General features: G+C 40.8%; 2 protein-coding genes across 5 annotated transcripts in view; one reads left to right on the top strand and one right to left on the bottom strand.

Moving 5' to 3' along the window:
• Positions 1 to 12,530, top strand: part of LOC138011487 (lysine-specific demethylase 5A-like) — a 22,569-nt gene extending 10,039 nt beyond the window's left edge. For all 4 annotated transcript variants that reach the window (XM_068858500.1, XM_068858501.1, XM_068858502.1 and 1 more), the window contains 18 exons: positions 1,204 to 1,359; positions 1,626 to 1,898; positions 2,190 to 2,282; positions 2,403 to 2,491; positions 2,566 to 2,848; positions 3,308 to 3,502; positions 4,553 to 4,670; positions 4,749 to 4,815; positions 4,906 to 5,027; positions 5,153 to 5,303; positions 5,435 to 5,552; positions 6,121 to 6,267; positions 6,774 to 6,894; positions 7,938 to 8,025; positions 8,242 to 8,380; positions 9,067 to 9,246; positions 9,385 to 10,332; positions 10,747 to 12,530. In XM_068858500.1, the coding sequence (XP_068714601.1) occupies positions 1,204 to 1,359; positions 1,626 to 1,898; positions 2,190 to 2,282; positions 2,403 to 2,491; positions 2,566 to 2,848; positions 3,308 to 3,502; positions 4,553 to 4,670; positions 4,749 to 4,815; positions 4,906 to 5,027; positions 5,153 to 5,303; positions 5,435 to 5,552; positions 6,121 to 6,267; positions 6,774 to 6,894; positions 7,938 to 8,025; positions 8,242 to 8,380; positions 9,067 to 9,246; positions 9,385 to 10,332; positions 10,747 to 11,451 (3,993 nt within the window). In that variant the 3' untranslated portion in view covers positions 11,452 to 12,530. The remainder of the gene's footprint in view (positions 1 to 1,203; positions 1,360 to 1,625; positions 1,899 to 2,189; positions 2,283 to 2,402; positions 2,492 to 2,565; positions 2,849 to 3,307; positions 3,503 to 4,552; positions 4,671 to 4,748; positions 4,816 to 4,905; positions 5,028 to 5,152; positions 5,304 to 5,434; positions 5,553 to 6,120; positions 6,268 to 6,773; positions 6,895 to 7,937; positions 8,026 to 8,241; positions 8,381 to 9,066; positions 9,247 to 9,384; positions 10,333 to 10,746) is intronic.
• Positions 12,531 to 13,689: 1,159 nt separating this feature from the next.
• The window catches only part of LOC138011491 (THO complex subunit 7 homolog), a 6,817-nt gene continuing 3,006 nt past the window's right edge, over positions 13,690 to 17,500 (bottom strand). Inside the window, exons 5-8 of the mRNA XM_068858507.1 lie at positions 17,413 to 17,470; positions 16,439 to 16,505; positions 15,705 to 15,774; positions 13,690 to 13,843 (exon numbers count right to left, since the gene is read on the bottom strand). Of these exons, the coding sequence (XP_068714608.1) occupies positions 13,770 to 13,843; positions 15,705 to 15,774; positions 16,439 to 16,505; positions 17,413 to 17,470 (269 nt within the window). The 3' untranslated portion in view covers positions 13,690 to 13,769. The remainder of the gene's footprint in view (positions 13,844 to 15,704; positions 15,775 to 16,438; positions 16,506 to 17,412; positions 17,471 to 17,500) is intronic.

Below are 17,500 nucleotides of genomic sequence, written 5' to 3' on the forward strand. Positions count from 1 at the left end.
GATCTGATTGTACCTTTTCCTTCAGAAGTAATTTTCTGTTGGACTTGAAGAAGTTGATAAAGCTAAACATATCATTGATTTTGTTGCAACTGTTGGAATTCATGCTGTGTACATGTTTACAGTATTTCTTGTACTCTTGTTTAGAGAAATGGAAATAAGTAATAAATAAATTTGTTTTTCAGTTTGTATGGAGTGTAAACGATCTACATGTATCTTGACATTGTGGAACAGTCTGTGTAGTCAGATTAATTTTGCTCTCAATTAGTTGTAGTTTACTTAAGGTGGCCAAACACAGTTTTCGCGCAGCACGCACAAGGATTGTAAAAAGATTAACATGGCTTCAATACAGCAATCATTTTATTGGCTCAACGCTTCTGCTATCTGTACTATTTTTCCTCATAATTAAACAAAGTGTTTTGATGGTTTTAGTCTTTTGTGAGAAATGTACCCTAAAGACTCTTGTATAAGCCGCACCTTTTTGCTTAAGTTTTGGGCCAAAAATCGCGTTTGCGGCTTATACACGAGACCATTGCTTTCAGAGGGAGTAAGCTGGCTTGTATGGGTCACAAATTGAACTGAAAATCTTCAGTAACAAAGATTAAATGATATATGAAATGATATATGAAATGGATTGTATATGAACTGTGGATATGAAATCAAGTGAAGCTATTATCCTCGCAGTTTTGAATGCAATTTTTGCAATTGCAGAAGCCTGAAAAATTCAGGACTTGAACGGGGTTTGAACCCCTGACCTTGGGATACCGGTGTGACACTCTAACCAACTGAGCTATGAAGCCACTGACGTTGGGAGATGGTCATTTGTGGGTTCCAATGTTCCTGTGAGGAATGAATTAATGATGAAATGATATATGATTCATTCCTCATGGGAACATTGGAACCCACAAATGACCAGCTCCCAACGTCGGTGGTGTCATAGCTCAGTTGGTTAGAGCGTCGCACCGGTATCACGAGGTCACGGGTTCAAACCCCTGTGTGTAAAAAGTGTGTTGTAAAATTCATGGTTGTGAAAATATGTGGGTGACTGGTAATATTGCACTTGTTTTGGAACTTTCGTTGGGTTGAGTTTGCCAGATAATTGAGAATGCAATATCACAACAGCCCACTGACATCTTTAACTTAAGTATTTTTGAAATCCATGGGAATGCATTAAATTAATGCTGTAAAAACTGCCTAAATCATTAGGATGAATACCTTTGTCAAGTGTGCAGCAAAGGTGACTCTGAAGAAAGCATGCTTCTCTGTGATGGCTGTGATGACAGTTACCATATCTACTGCCTGATTCCACCATTATCATCTGTACCTCGTGGAGACTGGAGGTGTCCAAGATGTGTTGCAGAAGTAAGAGGCCTCAGATATTCTCAATTTTTGCACTGATATGACCAAAAGTCACTTGCCTGTGGTTTTCACACCTGGGCAAGTTTTCTCTTGCGGAAATTATTTAACAAAACATGGCTGTTTTATTGTGAGCAGTTTCATTCTTGTATTTTACGTTCTTAGTTAAATCAGGGATGAGGTAGTGATGCTTATTGCAGGCCACTTACATAAAATTAAATTGAACCTTATTTTTGTTAAAGGAGTGCCTTTTATTGATTATTGATCATCAGGAGTGTAATAAACCTGTTGAAGCATTTGGGTTTGAGCAAGCCAAGCGAGAATACACACTGCAGTCGTTTGGAGAGATGGCTGATAACTTCAAAAGGGAATATTTCAAAGTTCCACCAGAGCAGGTTCCCACTGAGATAGTGGAGAGGGAATTCTGGAGGCTTGTGTCCTCAATGGATGAAGATGTAACTGTCGAGTATGGTGCTGATCTGCACACAGCAACCCATGGCAGTGGATTCCCACGTCAATATAATGCTGTTACAAGCGAAGAAGAGGTGGGGATGTAATGACCATAAATTATATGAAGCTGGTGCCGGCCCTTTGCAGCTGTTTAGAACTTTTTTTAACTGCTGGCTTTATTTTCAGTAGAATCTTGTTTTTAACATCCCTTTTGTTTACAGTTAAGTTTTACCTTCATGAAATACCCTTTAATCCTGCACTTATTTGTTTATTCATTTATTGTTTCAACAATGCCAATATCAAGACAGGACACATGTTCCAGATGTTGTGAAAAATGAGTACCCCAAAAAGCCTGTTGCAAGTGATCATTCTCATTTTATTCTCAGTTTTATGCCAAATCAGGCTGGAATCTCAATAACCTTGCAAACTTGGAAAGATCTGTTCTGTCACACATCAGTGCTGATATTTCAGGAATGAAGGTTTGTTAGTTGCCATAATTTATATTCTTGGTAGAACTGTGGAGTTATGATAGTTATCATGATTTTAGTGTTTCAGTAATGATTATTATTGTAAGAACTACACCTTTTTACTATACACAGGTTCCTTGGATTTATGTTGGCATGTGTTTCAGTAGTTTTTGCTGGCACAATGAAGATCACTGGAGCTATTCAATAAACTACATGCACTGGTAAGCAAATTAATACTTCTGTGAGGAATCCTTCAGTCTGCAATTTGAAGCTGCAACATTTCTTTGTGTTTCAGGGGTGAGCCAAAGACATGGTATGGTGTGCCAGGAGAATGTGCGGTAGATTTTGAGAAAGCGATAAAAGAAGCAGCACCAGAGCTGTTTGAAGCTCAACCTGATCTTCTTCATCAACTTGTCACGATTATCAATCCAAATGCACTTACTGCCAACGGTGTCCCTGTGGTGAGAACAAACCAGTATGCTGGTGAATTTATTGTTACCTTTCCAAGGGCTTACCATGCTGGATTCAATCACGGTCTGAACTTAGCTGAGGCTGTCAATTTTGCCACTGCAGACTGGGTATGTAGCTTGTTGTTTTCATGTGGAAGCCAACGATAATGTACAATATCTTTCTTAAGTTTCCTTAGTGTTTTGGTGTTTTGTCTTTGTCTTTTACTTGTTCTTAAATGCATGTTTAATCAATGTGAGTCTCTGGATAGTTGTTAATTTCATTGTTTCTTGCTAACAAGGTTGCTAAAAAACGGCCAGCTGCAAAATTGATATATCACTTACAACCATGGCTGAGTTTTGCAGTGCAGAAATTGGGTGAAAGTAGATAAAAGGCATCACAACTTTGAAGGTTTATTTAGATTTGATAACAAGTTAACCCTGCTTTAAACACCTGGGCCTAAACAATCCCCCTTTTCACACCATTCAAAGTTAGCAGGAACATTACTTACTCACACCACGGTACTGAAGTGAGCGTGGTGGCTTCCAGAAAGTGATGACTTCATTACCAAACTCCGTTGATATTTGCAGCTCCCAATTGGACGCAAGTGTATTGATCACTACCGTGAAATGGCAAGAAATCCTGTATTTTCACACGAGGAACTGGTTTGTAAAATGGCTGCCGATCCTGATGGGTTGGATCTTGACCTGGCCAAAGCAGTTTATGATGAAATGTTGGCTGTTGTTGAGAGGGAAGCTAAGCGCAGACACTATTTAAAAAGAATGGTAGGTTAAGTTGTATCATAAAAGAATTCTACACTAAGTGTTCAAGTTTCAAATATGTACTTATTTATACTGGTTATTTAAAGGGGCTAGGTCACGCAATTTTAGGCAATTTCAGCACTGATCGAATGGTCATAGAATTAACTAAAATATCAAAATAACTGTTCAAAACTATAGAAGAACTCTAACAAAACACAGGGAAGCCAAGAAGGGACATGGATGGACAAAACTGGAGAGGATTGAAATGGATTTAATTTGGGTAAATTTGAAAAACGTCGGCCCACCTATTTTCAAATTTATATCAATCTATATCAAAATGTCATTTACAAACTTGGAAAATCATTCTCAGTTGTTATGTGGCAGTGATTTTGCAATGAAAGACTCTTGCTCTGCCAATTTGACGTTTAGAGCTCATAATTAACAAAATTAAACAAAATTACCTAAAATAGCGTGACCTAGCCCCTTTAAAGTATGTGTACAGCGTATTTAATCATCATGTATAAATATTAACTTTGAGGAGAGTTCAAAAACAAGGAGTGGAATGAAGTGAAGTGAAGTCTTTATTTATCAAGGGTAGCTCAAAATAGCATCTAAATGCTAATAAACTAGAGTGCTTTAACCCTTTGACTCCTGGGAGTGAGACTTGACAGATTTTACTCTGTCTAATGCCTGACAATTTTACTTGTCAACTAGGGATGTCCTAGGGCGCCTGAGGGGTCAATGCGTTAATCAGTCAAAAACTGCATCCCCTGCATTAAGGAGTTGTGAACTAAAGTCCTCTGACCTTGAAGTTTGCCTGAATAGAATGTCAGGTTTAATTTCTTGATATTTGTTTCTGAATTTGATAAGCACGCATGAAAGGCTGTGACCACTTACTTAACCAGGTGCTCAACCCAGAACATCCTCTGTTAGTGGTCAGAGCAAAACGTCACCCAGGCCCTCTGAATTTCAAGTCCCCTCATCTTAACCTATAAGCTGTTTGACTACCCAATCAGAGAGTGCCTTTTCACCATCAAAAGTTCTTTACGACAAGTTTTCTTGTTTGCTTTTCAGGGAATTTCAGAGTATGAAAGAGGTGAAGCATTTGAGTTGCTGCCTGATGATGAGAGACAATGTACAGTGTGCAAAACCACTTGTTTTCTGTCCGCTGTACAGTGTTCTTGTAGTCCAGGTATGGCTGAATATCTCAGTTGTTAGATGGTCAAGTTGAAGATATTATCATTGAGATGAATTAAATTTTGTTTTTCAGGTAAACTCATGTGCTTAGACTGTGTCTCGGAGCTGTGCTCCTGTGAATCCTCAGAAAAGAGTTTGAGGTACAAAGTTTCAACAACTGCACACAGGCTGTACTTTAAAATAATGTGTTAGTTGTTTTGAGTTTTACTGAATTACCCTTTCTTTGGTAGATATCGTTACACTCTTCACGAGCTTCCCTCTATGCTGTTACGCCTGAAGAGAAGGGCTGACTCGTTTGATAACTGGGCTACCGAAGTCAAGCGAGCCCTAGATCCCTCAGATCCTAGAGTTGGTGAGTTATTTGAAGATATTCAAGCCTTTACTGTAAGGTCAAACTGCTGAACTACACCCTGATGTTTCCTGATTTGAAATTCAAGTTTAAAAAATGATGTTGTTGTTTGTTGTCCTGATTGATAGATGTATCAGAGCTCAAGTATCTGGTGACCACTGCTGAGCAAAGTCAGTTCCCTGACTGTGATTTGTTTCAGCAACTCAAAGCTGCAGTGGCAGAAGCTGAACGCTGTGCTAGTGTTGCGTTACAGCTTGTGAGCAGAAAACACAGAACTAGGTAGAGAAACAATATTATTCAATTAGAACTTTGCAGAACTGTGATTTTGTTTCATAATAACATCAGGATGTAAAAGTACATGTACTACTGCTCAGTAGCTTGAAAGCACTTTTATGTCTTTATTTTTTCAGGCCTCACAGTGGTGCAGACACCGCTCCATCGACTCGCTTGAGCCTTGATGAACTGCAAGGTTTTATGCAACAGCTACAGAACCTGCCTTGCGTTGTAAGGGAGGCAGATTTGGTACAAGTAAGCAACGCATTTTTGTGAGATGATTATAAAAAAAATGGTATGGTATGGGGTCCAGGGGGGTGGGAAAAATGGGGTAATCCATTTGGGGATATTTAACCCTTTCACCCCTGTGGGGTTCCCCATTGACGAGTAAAATTGTCTGGCATTAGACAGAGTAAAATCTATAAGTGGGCACTCTTGGGAGTGAAAGGGTTAACTGACTACTGCAGTGCAGTAACTGTTAAAGCAAGAAAGCAAGCTTATCGAGGAAGCAGTGTTCTGGAGAAGCCTTGAGGGCAGTAGTTCCAAAGAAAATCTGGAGTGGGTCATGCTGAAGTCAATACCTAGCAGTTTCTATGCATATTTTGTCAAGTTTCCCACTTGATTTGTTGGGTAAGGAAGGGGTCCTGCTTTGCTGGAATTTTGCTCTAAAGCTTTATTTTGAATGGAATACTGGAAGAGATTTCTTTACAAATTTAGTTGGCAAGAGAAAGCTTTTTTTTTCCTGTTAGCTTAAGACAGTGTTAATTCATGTTAAAATGAGGTGGCAAGTCGTAGATTTAAAGGGTTTTTTTTTTTGTATCAGGAACTCATGACACATGTAGAGAGTTTTCAGTGTGAAGCACAGAAGGTGATACAGAGCAGTACAACTGATGTAACTAGGTTACAACAACTCTTAGATAATGGACATACACTGGACGTTGACTTACCTGAAATACCAAAACTCAAACAGGTTTGTATGGTGCATTAATGTACATGTAAATATGTGCGGATCGGGCGGGGGGGGGGGGGGGGTATTTTGCTAAAGTACCTTGGAAAAAACCCCTTGTGGCACAGAGAAGAGCGACATGATCTGTAGTCCAGGAATCGATCCTGGATCACATTTTTGGAGGTTAGAGTGCTCTCACCATTGCACCAACCCTTTTCCCTGGAAAGGAAGGAAAGTTTGTTGTTGAACATGTCTTTTTCCTTGCTTTGGGAGGGATTTCTCTTTGTTCATCAAAATGGATTTGTCTTCAGTTGTCCCAATTAGGACTTCACTGCAGTTTGTAAGTGATCATTGTGGTTTCCTTCTGGCAGCATTATGTGGGTTTTCACGTTCTTTAGGTTCTATTTAGATAACCTCTTTCATGCTGGGAGTTAAAAAGCGCATTTGAGTAAATGATATTTGGTTTTCCCATATCTAGTACTACGAAAAGGGAATTATGGGAATTAACCATTTGATCTGTTCTCGTTCAGGAATTGCGGTTGGCAAAGTGGCTGGAACAAGTAAATGCTACCTTAGTCAACACGGAAGAAGTCTCCTTTGATACCTTGCAAGAATTACTTGAAACTGGGAACTCACTTCCACAGAAAAAAGGTTTGTGGGTTCATTTGACTAAAAAAGGGATAATAACCAAGACTTTTTTTGATAGCAGTGGCGTTGCTTGCAGCCGGTAGGTTCCTTGGCTGCGAACGCATCAAACGTCTTAAATCCCGGGTCAGTTGAGTGGTTTCTAGCGGGACAAGTCCATTTGTCAAAATGGACGAAGCAACAGCCGGGGTTGTAAAGCCTCCTCCTCCTTCGTCATACGCCCTTCGTGCATTTATATAGCGCCTTTATCACAAACGTCTCAAAGGCGCTTTACAATGATCAATTTACCCCCAGCGGACTGGAAGCATATACAGGCGCAAATTGCAGCCGCTTCTAAGCAGTCCATGCATGCTGGTACTCATTTTACCGACCTCGGAAGGATGGAAAGCTGAGTGAACTTCAGCGGGAAAGAAGGTCGCCAAAAATTCCACTCTCGGCAGAACCGGGAATGGAACCCGGGACCTTAGGGTTGGAAGGCAGAGATCTTACCACTGCGCCAACCCCTCCGCTCGTCAATTGTGTAGAGAAGCCTGAAAATTTCAGGACTTCAACGGGGTTTGAACCCGTGACCTCGCGATACCGGTGCGACGCTCTAACCAACTGAGCTATGAAGCCACTGACGTTGGGAGCTGGTCATTTGTGGGTTCTAATTTTCCCGTGAGGAATGAATCAATGAACGAAATGATATATGAAATGAATCATAATATACTGAACTGCGGATATGAAATCAAGTAAAGCTATGATCCTCACAGTCATGGACGCAATTTTTGCAAATGCGTAGAGAAGCCCGAAAAAGTGCAATTGCAAAAATTGTTAAGGGTTAGAATAGAATAGAATTTTATTTGCTCAGTTCATAGTTAATGTACTATTTAAAGTTGGAAACAACCAGATAAATATATAAAATAATCATAATTACAATTTTAATTAATTAAATGTTTGAGCCTAGGAACTAAATAAACCGGTAGATTTTCGAGTTAGCCTCTAGCTGAGTTGGATAGAAAATTAACAGAAAGGAGTAGTTCCCCCTGTGATTTCTTTTGTTTTATTAGCAATAGAGAAAGCAGTTGGTGAGCTTCGTGCACTAGTGTCACTGGGTGAGCGCTGGGAAGAAAAGGCTAAACTGTGTCTTCAAGCGAGGTGAGAGTTAAAATTAGTGCTTTGTCACACACCCTTCATTTCTCTTTCGGAACAACCGAACTGACGTAAGTTTTATGTCAATATCACTTTCCGGCGTAACATTCATGATATCCTTCTTTTCGCGACTTGCAAGAAAATTAAAACTATCTTTGTTTATAAGAGTAATTCTGGTTCTCAAGTCTCAGTGTTAAAACATCTTTCTCTTTTTTCTGTCAGACCACGTCACGTGATGGCCACAGTAGAGGCTATTATTCAAGAGGCGTCTCGCGTGCCACTGTACCTTCCAAACGTGAGTGCCCTCAAAGAAGCACTCCGCAAGGCTCGTGAATGGTCTGACAAGGTCGATCAGGTTCAGGTAAGATCGAGACACCAAATACGTACCTCAAAGTTAATAATAAACATAAAGCGAGCTTGCATAAGGGGTGGATTAGAGTTGTAGGGTGCTTGGTCCTTGTGGTTGCTGCAAAGTGATTTGTGATGGGAATTATGAGAACCTTTTCCCAAACAAAAAGGATAATTTTGGGAGCTTCGTCAAGACTTTTATCACCGAATTCATCAAAAGGAAGAAGAAGAAATAAAAGAGACGGGAGCTTGATGTACAGTCTGTTACTTTACTCAAATCAGCCGCCGACCTCACATTTTATTGAAACCCTTGGGTTTTGTTGGTAATATTAAGTTGATTAACTGCAATCGTCAGGATAGGACAAGGGTTATTGTCATTTGTAGCTGTTCGTAGTAGAGCGAGTTTCAATCGAGTGTCGTAAAACCAAACCAAAGTAATTACTTTGGCCAACCAAAAAGGACGGAGACAATTTCCAGTAAACCAATCAAAACTAGAAGTAATTACACGTATCCGACACAGCGATTGGTTTTGGTTTGTTTCACTTCTGATTGGTTGAAAAAGAGGCGCGAGAACTTTGAATCAATCACTGAATGAAGTAATGCAAAGCCAAAGTAGTTCGCTAATTGCTTTCGACACAATTGAAAATCGCTCTAAACTTGATTTCAAAATTATTGATTTCACTTGTAATGTCACTGCAGAATGATGATTACTATCCTTACCTCGACGTACTGGAGTCCCTGGTTATGCGAGGCAGACCCATTCCTGTGCGTCTAGAACAGCTTCCTCAAATGGAGTCCCAAGTGGCGGCGGCACGGGCTTGGAGGGACCGTGCAGCACGGACGTTTCTCAAGAAAAACTCGACAACATGTCTCTTGGAGGTCAGAGATTAACTAATTCAATTTATTTCGTCTAGGAGTAGACTGGCTTCCTTTATTCCTAACTCGCAAGTCATACATTCCTTTTTAAAGATCCCTGTCATGGAGAAGTTATTTTATCATCTTGTTTATTTGTTCCAGATCTTGTCTCCGCGGAAAGACGTCGGATTGTACAAGGCTTGTCCAAAGCCTCGCAAGAAACGGGAAAAAGAGAAAGAAAAAGAAAAAGAGAAAGAAATTATAATCGACCTCGTTGCTTTAGACGATTATATCGGCAGAGATCCTGCTTTACAGATCGCCGAGTTTCGAGAAACGGAGAGAAAAGAGATTGAGGCCATGAGGCAACTTCGCGAAGCAAATATTCAGAGGCAAAAAGAGGAAGACAATAAACGTAAACTTGGCGAAAGCTTGGAAGGGCAGTATTGTATCTGTCGGCGTGGACCAGACGGCTTCATGTTACAGTGTGAACTATGCAAAGAATGGTATCACAGTTCATGTGTACCCCTCCCACGCACGCAGGGTGGTAAAGCGATGAGTAAAAGCACAGCGGCAATGGAAGCGGCAAAGGAGCTCAAGTATCTGTGCCCACTGTGTTTGAGATCCAGGAGACCTCGCCTGGAGACCATCCTTTCTTTGCTGGTATCATTACAAAAGCTGCCTGTGCGTCTCCCTGAAGGAGAGGCTCTGCAGTTTCTAACTGAAAGAGCAATGAACTGGCAAGATCGCTCTCGGCAGTATCTTGCCGATGAAAACGTGGTCTCATTGCTTGCGGCTATAAGTAGGAATTCCACAAGCTGGCCTCAAGGTGTAAGTGCCGAGAATTTGTCAGCTTCTGCTGCGTTGCTTCGTCTCGCGCAAGGAGGTCCTCAAGAAGAGGATACGAGTAAACTCGCTTCTAGCGATGTTTCAGTCACAGATGCGAATATTCCGAGTCCAGCCGAAGTAAGACCGACGTTGTCCGAAGAGAACCGAAGACAAGCTGAAGTTTTGATGATGGAAGGAGATTTGCTGGAAGTGTCACTTGATGAAATCGAGCAGCTGTGGAAAGTGTTGCTCAGTCAGAAAAACCGCGAAGAAAACGAGACAAAGGTGAGGAAACAAAGGACTCTTCCGAGTGTTATCCTCGTAGCGTTTACTGATTAAAGTTAGTACTCCCTTCAGTGTTCTTAATTTTCCTTTTGTACTCACAAGCAGGGTTAATATTATTATTATTATTATTATTATTGTTATTATTATTATTATTATTATTATTATTATTATTAACAACTCGAAAACGCCCGGTTTTGTCCACCTTTAATTTCATTTTTTCCTGTCACTCATAAGTGCAAGAATAATAATTCCGTGGTCCGTATTTATACCGAACAGACGCATTTGTCTAACTAGTCGAGAGGAAGTTGGATCGAATAATTTGCCAATGGAATTGTGTGGATACCCAAGACCTTTCGTTATCCTTTTCTTTTAAACTAAGCAGTGTTACTTACCCTCATCAATAATCGTTTGCAGGTTTTTGAAGCAAAATCAGACAAGGAGAAAGTGAAGAGAAAACGCAAAAAGAAAGACGACGAGAAAGACAAAGACAAGGCAGCAAAGAGATCTTCTAACGCCACAGCAAATGCAAGCACAGCAAATGGCACTGAAACGGAAACTCCAAAGAAACGCAGAAGAAAGGAAAAAGAAAAGGTGACCAAAGTGAAACGAGAGGAGATGGTGGACGTTGAAGAAGACGATGATGATGATGACGAGATCTGCGCAGCACCTTCATGTACTAAACCACAAGGTGATGAAGTGGGTTGGGTACAGTGCGATACCTGTGAAAAATGGTATCATCTTGCTTGCGTGGGACTGAGCCCAGAGAAAGCAGAAGCTATGGATTCTTACAATTGCAAAACATGCACTGGAGAAGGATCCTCTACAAACTCGGCTGTAGGAACACCAGTGCCTGCCTCGCCGGAGTCTGAGAATATTGATGTGGGTGGGACCACGCCTTCTGCCACTAGTCCCAGCTCACCAAGCCCGCCGGGCTGTTTAGTGGATGTGGAAAGCACGGATGCCGTTCATCAACAAGAAAATGCGGAGATTGAAACAAGTCCTGTATCTGTTACCTGCGAAAAGCCTTCCTCGGTGACTACGATCGATCTGTGTTCGGATAACGAAGAAGATATGGAAGCGGAAGTTGATGTGGAAACGGAACAAAGAGAACATCCGTAATGAACAATTTTAATTAACTTGCATCAAATAATTATCGCTTTGTAATGAACAAAACAAGAATATTTTTGCAGGGATTAATCTTGCATCTCCTCGAAGTTTATACACGAACGCTGTGCCTTTTGCAAGCAAGTTTTTGTAGGTGTCTATTCACGGTGGTGAAGATGAATAATGTACGATGCTCATACCAACCAGGTTAAGAGTTGGTGGTACAAATTTTGCGTGACGTCTCAGCCCAGGTCATGGCTCTGACCTTTAGAATCTATCCGACATTATTACCTCCAATTGCAATGATTAACACGTGTTCCGGTGAAAAGACGTTCTCTGTGTATGTTTAACTTATTGAAGCATCTATCTGAGATTCTGTCAACAGTTGTATCCAATAGTTTGCTTTGCCACAAGTCTCCATTTGTGTGTTGGCATGGAACTCTTCTTCCACCGGGACATTATGCTTCGTGGAGGCAAGGCTAATGCCTTCGTTTCAAACTGGGTTAGCGGGCTAAACACAAAGACAAAGATGATTCTGGTAGGCACGCTTTCGCCGTTTAAGCCCTCATGTCACGCTATGCCCGCCTCATGAGGAAGTGGCCAAACCCTTACCATTTCATTGTTAGAAGTTAACTCGGATCTTGCGCGGTTTCATTAAAAACAAAAATTAATCGGCGTTAAATGATATTTTGGGAACTTTAAGACTTCTGATTCACTTAACAAGCTGCAAGGCGAAGTTAAGATGACAACGATATAGTCGCATCCACTTAAGCGGAAAAATGTTGTTGTAGGTCAAAGTTATTCTAGCTTTTTTGTCCTTCTTTGTCTTTCAGTTGAACGATAGCGATAACGCTACACAGTTGCCATCAACAGAATTTAGCTTATTTATATATGCTTGTAAATAATTCTCTTAAGTCGTTTATGAATTTCCTCAGTCGCATTCTGTCGTTGGCGCAGTCTACGGAATCACCAAAGGTATTACTAGTTCTATATGAAAAGCAGGTAGTTTACCACCGTCAATCCCACTTGTAAGCCCTCAGGTATTTAATTCATGTGAATAAAATATTGGAAAGAATTAAAGAGCATAGTTCGAAGTTTTTGCAACTTGAATGTGGACCTCGGATTCCGCAATTCCTTTTGCCGCGCACCGAGAATAAGGACGGCTCCGAGATAGTTGCAGTTAAAGTAGAATTCATTCTCGTCCCCAAAGTCCGCTTTTCTTTTGTTCATCACTAAGAACACGGACTCTGGCAACAGCCAAAGCAGGCGAATCACTGACTTCCCGCTCTTCTGCGCATTCTCAGAGAATTAAAACAATGGTTGTGAACGGTTTCAACATTAACATCATTACCGCGATTGCCCGCAGTTTTGGCTTTGGCCAGAGTCCGAGTTTGCGCAGAAGAGAAGAAAGTTCATGATTCATCCTCTTCCTTGTAGGGAACAACAGAGAAAATCTACTATATCATAAACTCTCACGCAGACAATAAAGTGCATACTGCCTCGAACAACGCTTCGCTCATGCATAAAATGTAGGCTCCCACAATGGTCACAGAATGAAGAGACTTAAAAATACTGACTCACGAACATAAGAGTTGAATGGTACGGGCGGTGCCTGATATACGTAACGGGCTGCGGGGAGCTAAAGCCCCGGGTTTCTCGCGGTCAAGTAGAGGAACTCGCCTTCAATTTTTGTCCTGAGGGCCAGCCATCGCTTGTGGTGCCCTCGAAATCATCATACTTGTTTGTCTGCGTCTCAGACATGAGGTCACAGGGACCGCGTTTGTGTCCCAGATCACTCCCCGGGGAGTAGAGGTCAATTCTTTTTCTTTTTTTTTCGTGTGAGTGATTTACTAGAGTATATGTTCGCTTTGACGTCATGTTAATAGAAGAAACTTAGAAACGGCGACTACGTTGAAGGAGAAAAGGATTCTCTGGACAATCGGCCTGTACTTTTACCCCTTCTGCACTTTTGTGGTGATGGAGCGGAACCCGCAAATCCCCGAATTTCTGGTCATCGATGAAATGCGAAGAAATTTCCCGAAATAAATACGCTACCTTTTTCGTAACTGCACTTCCAACTGATAGGCTCGGAAAATACCATTCAATTTGTTTCCCGTCATTTAATTAACTCAAGCCCTCGAAACCACGTGGAGCAGAGTACAACTGATACAGAATTTGGCCACAGAAAGATCATACGTCTTCTGGGATTTTCAGGAGGTAAGCTCAAGTTGAGTTTAACAGAGGACGCAAAGCTAAAAGCTGCAAACGGTTTTATTATTGAAATACACATGTACAACTTCAGCGAAAAAACAATAATTGATAACAACATTAAATTAGCTTGTGTCCATAACTGATCCTTCTGCGCCAGAGTTGGATGGTTGTTCCACGTCTGAGTCCGTTTTGTCTTCTGCTATGCAGAAAAAAAAAGCCTTTGCAAACCGGGTTTCAGAGCGGTTTTCAATTGAATGTCGAAAGAAATGAGATAATTACTTTGGTTTATGATTATTTCACTCAGTGATTGGTTCAAATTTCTCGCGCTAAGTTTTCCAACCAATCAGAATCACGCTCGCGCGTGCACCAATCACGCTCGCGCGTGCACATTTTCCCGCGCTTTGTGTCGATTACATGTAATTACTTCCGAGTTTTTATTGGTTTACTGGATTGTCTCCGTCCTTTTTGATTGGCCAAAGTAATTACTTTGGTTTTGGTTTTACGACACTCAATTGAAACTCGCTCTATGTGTTGACAGTTTGTTTGTTTTATCTTTATTTAAAGAGGGAGACGTAATAACCTGTTACGGTTTTCTAACTTACGGCCCTCTCCGAGCATTTTACCCTCCCAACCGTGATACACCACAACACCGGGAACTACATGCCCTACTCTTTGGGACAAGTGAGCGGGTTATTTTACGTCCCACAGGATTATGAACATTGAAGGGTTGAGAGACGGGACCTCCGGCTCATCGTCCTTATCCGAGAAGACTAGAGAGCCTAACCATTTGCAGATGTAATTACAAAGGCAGCACTTTCTCCTCAGTTATTTAAAGACCCTGAGTGTTGGTCCGGCCGGAGTTTAACTCCCGGCCTCCCGCGTAACAGCCCGGTGCTCAACCAACTGAGCCACCGGTGCGCGATAACTTCTGATTACCCAGTCGTTGGCTTCCGAAAAAACAGTTTTGATAATAACGAAAATTAAGGTTCACATGTTAACCAAGATGACAAGTGCACAAAGTCTGGTGCTACTCTAGTTTGGAGAAATTTGAATGTAGCTTTAAAAAGTTACAGTTCAAAGACCCAACATTCCAACATTGCAACAATCCTGCCGCATGTATAACTCTGGCCGCGGCTTACGTAACACCCCGTATAAATGGTACAAAATCTACGTTCACGGCTTTCTCAAGCCGCGGCTTATCCTGGCCGGGGAGTTTATACTCGTATAAATAGTTCCTTTCGCGGCTTACGCCAGAGTTAGCCGCGGCTTATTTTCTCTTGTATAAACGGCCCTATTATTATTATTATACGAGAGAAAATAAGCTTACGTACACTCCGTATAAATGGTACAAAATCTACGTTCACGGCCAGTTATTTTCTCTCGTATAAACGGCCCTATTGTCTTCATCTGAGGGGGCTGTTCACATGGAGGAAGGAAGATCCTAGCACTAGGAAGATCCTAGAAGGCGGATTATCCTAGCGCCATATGTTTTCTGTATTCAGTTTACATGCAAGAGGTCGTACTTGGCCCTAGTGCTTGGATCTTCTTAGCTGTGAGCTAGGAAGATCCTAGCATGTAAACTGCCTTCGCTCGGAAGTTCCTGGTACTAGGGACAAAAAAACAGACATGGCGGCGAAGGACACAAATTACATGTTTGTTGTTCTGGCCCCCGCCCGCCATCTAGCTTTCATTCTCCACTTCCACCTAGACAGAGATTTCTGCATGTAAACCAAACGAAAAGTTGTTTCGCCTTCTAGGATCCTCCTACCTCCATGTAAACAGCCCTAAGGGTGATCAGAAGTTATCGCAAGTTTTGCTGAACTTCGTTGGTTTCTTTGAATTTTTAATATATTCTTGACTTTACTCTAACAAGAATTACCACGAAGAAGCCAAATTTAGGGTTTTGATGACAATTGGCCATAGTCGCCATACGAAACTGAATCTTTCTTTCTCTAGATACTTTTCCCATGATATATCACGTGAACAAGACATGCTTAATTGTGCAGAGTAAAATTTCCGTTGCTATAGGTGACTTGCTACTACTGTATGCTACTTGCCTTCCAACATTCGTTGTAATTCATGTATTGTGTTGATAAGTAGGTGAAACTGTTTCTGCCGAAGTTCAAACTAAGTAAAACAAGTAAAAGTTAAAGAGATTTAATTCTGAGCTCTTCCGGATTTGATTGAGCTTCTAGAGTAGGACCCAGATGGGCTGTGTAATGTAGTTTTGGTCTATGTCTTTCAACAAGTAAAATATAACCATAGTTTTTTAATTAAGCCTTTGTTGCTACAGTATCTCAAGTATTTACTGTGTACAAATGGCAGCAGCAACAACAACAACAACAATTACTTGGAGTAGGGAAATTCTTGCATTTTAGAGAAGTTGACAAAATATCCTTGGATACCTTTCACCTTGATCTCATAAATTGTCATAGGCATGAATAAAAGTCATAGAAAGTAATAATTTCTCAGTAGAGTTTGAGCCGGAAAACGAAGTAACTAATGTGACATGCCCCACAAAATAGGACGGACACACTACTAAATAAGGCAGAGACAAAAATTGAGTTGGTGCTTGAGGGTTACATGTCATAAAACCAAGTAAAGCGGAGGAAACAACTGTTCCAAGATTACACGGCACTTGGGACCTCCCTTTTCTGTACAGTGAACCTGGGTTACCTGTGCAGTGACTAATATTATTAGAGGAAGCATAATTTGATTTTCCTCGTTTTTTTTTGTCTTTAACTCTGATCACAATATTATTATTATTTCAGTGGAAGTTATTTCTTTTTACCTTGGACAAAAGACTCTCCTTTGTTTCTGTAAAAGAATTAAGCTCTTTCTCCAGTTCTTCAATCTGTCTGCAAGGCAACAAAAAAAGTTCCTTAAATCAACAATACAATACAAATCTATTACAGTCAAACCTCCCATAAGCGGACACCCTTGGGACCAAGGGTAAGTCACCGCTTATGGGAGGTTGAAAAAAAAAATAGTGCAATAAGAGGGCATATAATACACCACAACAAGTCTTTTAAAGCTCTTAGTTAAAACTTGTAATTGTGTTTCGATGTGTAGATAGGCCACACATGACTCTTATTGGTCGAGATAGGAAATTCAAAGACCTCGGAGCTTTGCTCTAACAAGTACATGTACATCTTTCAAAGACCTCCCTTTTCTGTACGAAATTAGGGGAGGGTTTTTAAAGATTTCTCTTGGTAAGGGCTGGTTTTGTATAAGATGCTATTTGTTCATTAGAATTTGTTTGAGATTGGGTGGCGAAGTTCCTGAAGCGTACGTCTAACTCAGCAACGCTTCTTATTACGGGAAAGTTGAGAAACTGTGAGAGGAGCAGGATATGGTATGGAATTGGCTTACGAGTTTAAATTTCAAGGAGACAAATTTTCATGTGACTGGCTTGAAGAAAAGTTTAAAAGGAAAACTTTGATATACTGTAATGAAAAAAAAAGGTAATTGTAATCAAAATGACAATTTTGTCTAGGACAGAGTGCGATTAAACCATTAAAATCAAACCTATTTCGTTAGACATTTTCTTGATATTATTTACTGTCCGCTTGCAGGAGGATATTTTCGACCTGTGGACCCTGAATATGAGAGATGTCCCCTTATGGGAGGTTAAATATGACCGCGGTTTGGTGTCTGTATTCGGGAGGTGTGCTCTTAAAGGAGGTGTCTGTTAGTGGAGGTTCAACCATATAAGCAATACACGACATGACTTTTAATATTCTTTAGATCATGGAGCTGACTCACTTTAGTGTTTCCTGTCTTTCTGGGTGCTTGGCTATCACCTTTGCAAGAGCATCATACTCTGTAGAAGGTATAGATCATCAAAATTCCT

This window comes from Montipora foliosa, chromosome 7, assembly GCF_036669935.1.
Source record: "Montipora foliosa isolate CH-2021 chromosome 7, ASM3666993v2, whole genome shotgun sequence".
Classification (NCBI taxonomy): domain Eukaryota; kingdom Metazoa; phylum Cnidaria; class Anthozoa; order Scleractinia; family Acroporidae; genus Montipora; species Montipora foliosa.